Source organism: Belonocnema kinseyi, chromosome 4, assembly GCF_010883055.1.
Source record: "Belonocnema kinseyi isolate 2016_QV_RU_SX_M_011 chromosome 4, B_treatae_v1, whole genome shotgun sequence".
NCBI classification, from domain to species: Eukaryota; Metazoa; Arthropoda; class Insecta; order Hymenoptera; family Cynipidae; genus Belonocnema; species Belonocnema kinseyi.
Genome location: NC_046660.1, coordinates 100,882,829 through 100,892,838, shown reverse-complemented (window position 1 = coordinate 100,892,838; position 10,010 = coordinate 100,882,829). Strand labels below are relative to the sequence as shown.

General features: G+C 24.9%; 1 protein-coding gene across 1 annotated transcript in view; it reads right to left on the bottom strand.

Moving 5' to 3' along the window:
• Positions 1–6,265, bottom strand: part of LOC117171026 — an 11,399-nt gene extending 5,134 nt beyond the window's left edge. The window contains exons 1-7 of the mRNA XM_033358070.1: positions 6,248–6,265; positions 4,693–4,807; positions 4,505–4,608; positions 4,338–4,409; positions 2,381–2,481; positions 2,218–2,321; positions 1,895–2,136 (exon numbers count right to left, since the gene is read on the bottom strand). Of these exons, the coding sequence (XP_033213961.1) occupies positions 1,895–2,136; positions 2,218–2,321; positions 2,381–2,481; positions 4,338–4,409; positions 4,505–4,608; positions 4,693–4,807; positions 6,248–6,265 (756 nt within the window). The remainder of the gene's footprint in view (positions 1–1,894; positions 2,137–2,217; positions 2,322–2,380; positions 2,482–4,337; positions 4,410–4,504; positions 4,609–4,692; positions 4,808–6,247) is intronic.
• Positions 6,266–10,010: the final 3,745 nt, after the last annotated feature.

Below are 10,010 nucleotides of genomic sequence, written 5' to 3'. Positions count from 1 at the left end.
ATTGCATCACCCCCGCAATGCCATGCCAAGTCTCTTGTTTATGTTCATGTTTTATATAGTTTCAATATGAAACTTCAAAATTGTCTGGTTTCTTTAAATTCTTAGAAATCATTAAATATCAAATTAAATGACTTTATAGATGTATAATTTTGAATTAAATGCCTATAGAATAAATTTAAAAAAAATAAAGTTAAGAAAATAATTTGTGAAATGCAAGCCTTAAAAGTGAGAATATTTTAGAATTAGGCATTTAAAATTAAAATATATTTGATTAATTAATCTTCAAAAATACTTGAAAAGAAAAACAATTTCAGATTGGAAAATTTGAATCATAGCGATCTTGTTTTGTATTCCTTTTTTTTAGTTTTCAATGTAATATCTTACAATTATTTGGCTGAAGATTTAAAACAATGAATCATTTTAAAGTGAAAAGTATTTGATTTAATACTTCAAGGGTGAATAATAATTTCAAATGAAGTGTTCAAAATTAAGCGATTTGAGATTAAATAGTCAAAAATTGTATTGTTTAAAATAAAAAACTGTCTGAAATTAATACCTCAGTAATTGAATAATTTCTTTAATTTTTAATAGTTAAAATTATGGAGTTCCAAACTAATATTGAACGTTAAATTTTCACTTTTTCTCTTCCATAAGTTTTAATTTTGCAGTTAAAATGAAGTTTCAAAAGTATAATTAACATTTTGAAAGTTTTTGTGTTTAAAACATTTTAAGTTTACTTAAAATTATTGAAATTTTTAAAGGTTTGAGTAGATTAAAGGTTTAATATCACAATTCTCGTTGACTAAAATTGTTGTCAGTTTAAATCAAGTTCGGATTTAAAAAATTTTATAACGTGCCGTTTCAGAATTATTTATTTTAAACATTTTTTTAAAATAATTCAATTTTACAGGTTTATAATTGACCCAATTTTTCATTTTGTACCGTGAAAATGTCTGTGTATTTATTTTTTGATTTTAGCAACATTTTTTTAATCAATTAAAATGTTAAATTATCATTGTTGAATGTAAGAACAATTTAAAATTATAGAACTTCTGAAGCGTTGCCTTCGAAACGTTCAATTTCGTTTTTAGTTTCAAAATGTTAAATTTTAATCGGTTCGAATGAAAAATTATTTAAATTAAACAATCCACAATTTAAAATTATTCAACTTTGAACACTTTTAATGAAGAATAATACTATTTTAGTTATTTTGAATTTAAAGTGAACCAATTTGATATACATAGTCAATTCCTTTTTTATTTTATTCGACATATTTCATATTTTCAAATTTTTACCTGGTCTAAAATTGTTTGGCTTGGGACATTTTCAATTCAAAATGGTTTAATTGTTTATAGTTTAAAAAGCTTCAATTCTAAAGCATTAATTAGTAATTATTGGTTTAAATTCTTAGCTTTATTAAAAATTAGTTTAATAATGAATTTAAAAACATATATTTTTAATATTAAGAAATGAAAATCCAGAGATCTGAACGCGCGCTTTATACACGAAAATTTAATGCTAGTATTTAAATAAAAATAATTGTTCCTTTGTATGTTGAATCTACTTTTTGTAAAAAATGTTTATTTTAAGATTTTTTATATTTTGTGTAGAATATAATGTGGACAGGCAAAATATTGGGCATAACATCTTTATGTACACTGTTATGAGAATATTTTCAAAGTGAAATATTTACTGTTTAATTTCATATAGGATATATTCTGTGTAGAAAATAATTTGTGCGGGAGTAAATATAATCAATATTCTTTCTGATCAATATATTATATGTAGAATATATTTATGTAGGAACAGCGTTTTCTCCATTAATGATATAGTGTTCATTCTCTTAATTTATACGTCGTTATCTATCGTTTCTTATTGAAGGGTACAATTTTACCTCGTTAAACATTTCGGGCAACATATTTTCTTCTACTTTTTTCCTAAATTCTTGTTCAATATTATAATTTTCGGGAAGTATATCTTCAACAAGCTCCACGTAAGGGGGGCTAGATTTTTTATCACGTCTGTGCCCATCTTCATCTTTGAAAACCCACGGGTATAATAAAAGACAAGTTTCTGCAGCCAAAGAAGTAATAATATGATGCATTTCATCCTCATATTTAGCCTTTGCTTCCACCTCTACTTATTCAAAACCCCTAAATTAGTATCTTTGAATAAAAGAAAAGGAAAATTTCTTTAAAAAATTGATTTTCGTAGAACCTCTCTTTGTTTTTTTCGCTACCTCCTTTGCTAGTCTAGCTTCTTCTAGTATTCTCATTCTCTTTTCCTCCTCTGGACTTGTTTGACAGACAGGAATGTTGAACCTAGTATAATTTTATTAACAATTCAATTCAGGATATAGTGTAAAATTAAAATGACATACTCATGTGGTTGTCCTTTCTGAACTCTGTCTAATTCTTGATTGAGAACTCTCAAAAGTACCGGACAATTTGCACCGAAAATGAGATTAACCATTTTTCCATTCTGAAATTTTGTTTGTCATAATTGATTATGATTAAATTGCCTTATATTGGTTTAATAACAGGGTGGCCGTTGGACTGGAAAACCGGGAATTTTTTGAGACTGGGAAAAACCGGGAAATGACAGTGATTCTTTTTACCAGGAATTTGACAAATTTGTAGAAGAAAAATCTGTTCACGTTCGATTTCAACAGTTTTTAAATAATTAGTTGAATTGTTATGTTTTTCAATTATGCTATTATTTAGCTTACCATGTCTAATTCAAAATTTGTTTACTTTATAAATGTTGCATTTAAAATGTTTATCTCTAAGCTTACATTTTTAATTTATAAATTTTTTTAATGCTTTCTTAAAGACTTGAACAAATAAAAAATAAAAGCCCTTGATGTTAAAATTTTTGGATAAAAACATTTTTATTTAATAAATAAATTTTTTTAATTTATCTGTGCTTTAAGTAATAAAAAGTGAACAAAAACGATTTGACAAAAGGATTTTAATCAAGTTTAAAATTTAAGAATTTTCAGATTTTAACGTTAAAACTTAAACGGTTACAAATTCGAAAGTCTTAATTAAACAAATGTGAAGGTTTGATTGAAAGTTTATAAACTATTTTCAACTAAAAAATAACTTCATAATAATATATTCTTAATAAAAGGATTTTATTAAATTAAAATTTTTTAATTACAAAAAGATTAATTATTGAACATTTAGCAATATTTGACATTTTTATTTATGACAAGTAAATTGAAACCAAATATTTAAAAGTAAAGAATCTTTAACTGAATTGTTTGACATAGAAAACCTGGAATCGTTAAAATTTCGAAGCGCCTTTAAACTTCGAATGTTACAATTTTAATTGTTGTATTGTCTATTTTGTAAGTGAAATTTTTAAATTTTGATGTATAATTTACAAATGAACAGTTGTAGAAAAATTTTGAGTAATTTTAAGAGATATTTAGAAGTTTTAAAAAGATTCAAAATTATCATATAAATTTTAGGAAGTTTTCTTAAAATCTTTTAGAATCTTTTTTGAAAGTTTTGTTTAAATCTTTGAAAATCTTTTTAAATATTCTCTTAAAATAATTTTTTAAAATAAAAAGTTATTTTCAATTTTCCTAGGAATCTTAAGAAAATGTTTTTATTCTTTTGAAGCCTTTCATAATTTTTTTGTTTTAAATCTCCGAAGATCTACATTTTGTTTTATATTAGGCTATTATTTCAAGTTTCACATTAAGTTTGTTTTCAAAACTTCTACATATCTCTTAAAATTACTCAAATTTCGCGTACCATTAATAAATTTTCAATTGTTATTTATACATCCAAATTGCAAAGAAATTTTTCTCAAATTTGGAGGATTTTCTGAAAATTGTAGAAAAAATTCAATTCATTTGTGTTCAGTTAAATTTTTTTCAATTTTCCAATATTTCAATATTTGATGTTTCTAGCTGAAAATTCCTTAAGATTATATAATTTTGACAATTTTAAAGTTCATTGACGGATTTTTTAATTTAGAGCATTGAAAATGATAACGTGGATTTATATTTTTTATATTTAAAAAATATTAGTACCTTCAATTTTATAAGCGTAAGTTATTGAGCATTTGAATACCAAATTTTTCTATTAAAAACTTTTGAATTTCAATTTTAAAAGTTCAAAATTTAACAGTTACACTTTGAGTGTTTTCATTTGCAGCTCAGTTTTTTTTACTTCAATTGAAGAATTATTTAGATTCACTATTCCATTTTTTAAATTTCATTGACCATAACAAATGTTTGCGAACCGGGAAATGGCCAGGAATTTATTTCGTCGATTAAAACGGCCACCCTGAATAATAAAAGTAATGTGATAATAACTGCTCACATGAATAAACATCCAAGTTGGTTCACTTTTACCTCTGAAGCGTTCCAAGGAAGTGATGTTGTCACACTTTGCCTGAAATACATTTCTTCTATCAAGAGTTATGAGGCAAAAAAAATTTCTGTTTATTTAATTTTTTTTCATTTGAGAGAATTTGAATGTTCAATTACCGTAACATAACTGAGTGTGTCTCCTCCTACTTCCATTTTTACTTTTTTCAAAATGCTGACCATGGCCGTGCAAGGTCCGCTCCAGTCTGAATAAATATCTGCAACTTTAATTTATAAAAGAGTAAAGTGATTATACATTATGAAACATAATTATAAATAATCAAAAGTAATTATAAATAGGTACTCACCGACTAAACCATTTCTTTCCAAAATTTTCGCCCACTCTTCGTCTGTAGAAACTTCTGTTTGCAGAGCAGCTGGTTGAGTTTTTTTTGCCATTTTTTTGGAGGTTGTTAATCCTCCCTTAAAAATTACAATGTGCAAGTCAATTTTAGGTACTTAATGTAATTCTTGTTCCTAAATTAAAAAACTAATTTGCTTTCAATATAAAAGCAATTAATGTATTAATTAAAAATTTGGTTTTAAATTTAAACAATGTTTCAATCGAAGACTATTAATTCTTATTGTTTAAGTTAATATAACCGTGAGTTATATTTTAAAGTTTAAAGATTTGCCTAAATTCTTAGGCAAAGGAAATTTTCATAAAAATTTGGTTATTGAATTATAGGTAATTGATTAATAAATTATAGCAGAAAACGGGGTATTTTCGGATACCTGGAGCTAACAGTTAATTTATCTTTTTACGAAAAATTTTACAATTTTTTAGAAGATAAATCTATCTGATCACTTAAAATTTCACAACTTTCATATAGAATGCTGTCATAATGAAATTTAAAATAATCTTTCTATCTTTTTTATTTTTTGAGAATTTATTTAAAAATTTAAAATAAGCACTCATTTCAACTCTTTTTCTAAATTTTAAGTTCAATTGTTAACATGCTTCATTATTATTTTATTCAGTTTATAATAAGAAATGCTAAAATCTTTAACTGTAAAATTGTATATTTTATATCCTAATTTTTGAGTGTACATTTTCAACTTTTAAGAATTTTAAAATGCAGTTCTAAAGACTTGGCAATTAAAATGTAAATGCGTTTCAAATAGAAATTTTTCGATAAAAAAGTTTTTATTCGATCAACTGTAAATATAAATATTGTAATGATTTAACCAAATTAACTAGTTTAAGTATTAAGTAGTGAATAGAAATTGATTTTACAAGACGATTCTGAACCCGTTCAAAAGTAAAGAATCTATAGATATTAACGTTAAAAAATGAATAATTGAAATTGCAAAGAGCTCAATTTAAACTTTGAATTTTACAGTTTTAAATATTCTATATAATACATTTTTTATTTGTAATTGAAATTTTTGCATATTGATGTATGATTAACAACTGAACACTTATTAATTTTAAAAAAATTCGAGTAAGTTGAAGAGATATTTAGAAGTTTTGAAAAGATTTAAAATAGCCTGAAACTTGAAATGATTCCAAAAAATAAAAAAATAAATAGATTTTTGAACATTTCGAATAAAAAATGGAAAAGCTTTTACAGGACTTTATCATTTTTTTTTAATCTTTAAAAAAATCACAAAATGGTCAACAACGGATTTTAAAAAAAATGTTAGGAAGAATTGAAGTCATATTAATTGTTCAATTGAAAAGTGAGAGTTTGAACAACCAATTTTTGAATTAAAAAGGCTAAAATTCCAATTTTAAAAGTTTAAAATTTAAGAGTTACACTTTGAGTACATTAATTTGCAGACCGAGAATTTTTTATTTATTGAAACAGCCACCCAGTAATTATTAAATTATATTAAAGTTTATATTAATTTATAGAATACCCTTTTGCGGCGAAGCATGTTGAATATATAAATTTCAATCACTTTCTTTAAAATTGAAATATTGATAGTAATGCGAAATTCAATTTTTTTATTTATAGAGCGATATCGATAATTTTGTCCTTCGTTCGACAAATTCCTGCGAGGAACTGAATATCTTTGAACTGAAATCAGTCCAACATAATTTCTTCTCAGCCGGTCTGGGGACGTCGGCGACATTGAAGGCACGCGAATTCTTATAGTTAAATATTAGGGATTCTATCAGGCACTAGTACTAGGGTTGGTAATTACAGAAAAGCTATGACACAGTATGCACGGAAAAAGAATGGTACTTCATGTCAAAGTACTTTTACTGGGTTGAAGCAATTATAGGATAGTACAATTTATAATCCTATTGGAATTTATAAAACCCCAGTTATTATTTTAAATGAATTTATTAATTTGTTCTATTTATAAATCACTGTTTCTTTTCCTAAATTTACAATAATGTATTTCTTTTGTTCAGGATAAAAAAATAATGAATAAAGATATAACCTTCTTTATTTTATTTATCTATTTTATCCAAATAAAATTGACAACAAAGTTTTTCATACATTTTACTTTGGCTATTTTTATGTTTCACACATAAAATACTACTATTATACATTAAATCGATTTTTCTTAACAAAGTACTACTTTTTAAGTAGGCTAAATCGTTAAAATACGCAATGCTAAACATACAACATTTTTACGAAATTAAAAAAATGCTGAAATCAATACATATTTTTCTTTTTGTGAGTTTAGAAAAAAATTCTTTATTTACAATTTCTAAAAAAGTGTAAACTCCTAGTATTTTTGAAATTTTTTAAATAAAAAATGCAAATCTAGAGTGTCATCAGGATTAGGAAATTTTTAACATTATGGCACTGACCTTTAATATTGCCAATAATATTTAAATTAATGAATAATTTGCTAAAGAGCAAATTATTCTTCTTGAAATTAACATTTTTAATCTGGATTTGGCATTTTTTTATTTCACTAAGTTTTGCGCAATGAGAATAATGATGTAGCATGATATGGCATGTCATTTGTCTTTAATGTCAAATAATTAAAGATAACCATGGTGATTCTGGTTTATGTACGCTCGATATATATTTCATCGTCTAATTCGTTTAAATGTGTATAGCGATTAGTACGAAGGCTATTCTAAAGGATAAAACTGCACGCAATCATAAAACCAGCGTCTTATTAACATTTATGCAAATAATAATAAACTAATGTGATAAAAAGAGAGAAATAAATGGATTTGGCTATTTTATCTATAATTTATTGAGTTTTTAAGTTTATACTATTTCTATGGCATTTCATATCACTCTTTTTAAACTTCATCAATTTTTCGCACTTACGGAATCAGTTTAACGAAAATTCACTTGTCCATTGTAAATCAATTGTTTTATTCTGGATTCATCGTTGTTTTAGTCCAAGCTTTCTTAAAACCTCGTTTAGAAGAAACACTTGATATGGTTGCCTGGGAAACCATTGAACGAGATATTTTGGAATATAAGCAAAATATTTAATAGGAACTGGAATTTTGACGACAAAAATAGCGTAAAATATTCTTATTATTATTTTATATTCATGAAAAATAAAAGATAAACAAATTTGTAATTACAGTCGGCCGACTAATTTGAAAGGATGTAATTAGAACGTATTTTCTAGACGTTTTGATTTTTTTCCTCATTTATGTATAACAATGACATCATCTGTTTAAATAATTTTACAATTATATTGATATACTATACTTAAACGAAATAAAGTTGTTTAGATAATTTAAATTTGTTTAAGCACATGTTCATTTTTCGGAACGGATAAAAATTAAGAAAAGAAAAATTTCAGATTGGGTTATAATACATAATGGTAAAACTTAGGAATACCAAAAAGTCGGAAAAAGGAGTAAATCAGAAATTCAAAACACGGAATGGCATTTATTCGGAAACCAAAGAAGCGGAATGTGTAAAAATGCGGTAACGTTAAAATTAGGAGGGTGAACAATTAGGAATGAGTAAATATACGGAGAGGGAAAATTCGGAAAGTAGAAAAATTCGGAATAGTAAATAAATATACCTATTAGCAGGTGTAAAACTTTTTATTTATGGTAGCAAACAAATATTTATCACAGTGAATTTAAATATCATATAATAAATTTATTTTGTACGTGAAAAATGGTTTTTAACATGTATAATTGTTAGAGTTTCAGTAGTTTCACAATAGATTTCTTTTATAAGGGAAACAAATTCAAGTAAAATTAATTTTTCAATCGTGTCATTTATTATAATTTCACGAAATTTGTAAAAAAAAGTATGAAAAACCTAAAACTTTCGATTTTTTAGGTTAAGTAAATTATGTTATTCGTCATTTTAACTTTTTCACGAAAGAATAATTATTTTTATCATATAATTTGAAAACAATTTTAAACGTATAACATAAATTTATTGTGATATGATATTTAAATTTACTGTGATAGATATTTTTCTACCATAAATAAACAATTATATACCTGCTAATAGGTACATTTATTAACAATTCCGAATTTTTCTACTTTCCGAATTTTTTCTCTCCATATATTTACTTATTCCTAATTGTTCACCTTCCTAATTTTAACGCTTCCGAATTTTTACCCATACCGCTTCTTTGATTTGCGAATAAATACCTTTCAGAGTTTTAGATTTTCGACTCATTCCTCTTTCCGACTTTTTTCTATTCCTAGGTTTTATCATTATGTATTATAAACCATTCCGAAATTTTATCTTTCTTAATTTTTACCGTTCCGAAAAATGAACGGGTCCCCTTAAAAATACTAAAATCTGTTGAAAATGTTGTGAGATAAAATGTCCCTCCTGCTTTTTTTTAGTTAACAAGATATTTGAACATACACGTATTATTTAAATAACTGTAAAATTATTTCAACAAATCATCTTATTGTTATAATTGATTAACTAAAAAAAATGTTTAAACAAATTAAAATTATTTGAACAATTTAAAATTATCTACAAAACGACTGGGTAATCTGATGGTATCGATTAATGATTATTTATGAAAAAAATTAATAAGGTTTAATAAACCGCAATAATCTGACAACATACTGCAATGCGGAATTATTTGTAACTTATTATCGCGTTTAAATATTAGATTTCCAAAAAGCTGACTTTTCCCTTTTTAAATCAACAGGGAATTTCATGGTCTATACGCGAGCCCTAAATATTTACCGATTTCGCTCAAATTTGGAGGCCTTTTTTTTAAGTGAAACAAAATTAGAGTTAGAGCAGATAAATTATTTTTAAAATCCACAAGTACACATAAGAACCACTTTAGGAATTATACACTTAGTGATAAAGTGAGTTAAAGTGGCGATTGAAATTTAAATTATAAAATTTTGCTCTGCAGTTAATGTGTCGAAATAAAAATCAATAGAACCTGAAGAATTAAAAAAAAATAGTTTTTTACAGAATTTTAAATCTAATTTTACACTCGATTTTAGAAAAAGTTATTTTCGTATTTATAGCTATGTCATAATTACCTATGAAAATTGCAATTCCTAATTTGCTGTTATTTTTTTTCACAATGCAAAATTCTATAGATGTTACATAAATAGGTGTTACATAAATTACTTTTTTTCTTAATAATTAGGACTTTGAGTGGATATTAGTGATTCGAATTCATTGGCGCTATTTACATTATTTTTATTATTTAGTAATTTGTATTTATCTTTTTTAAGCAACGATGGTAT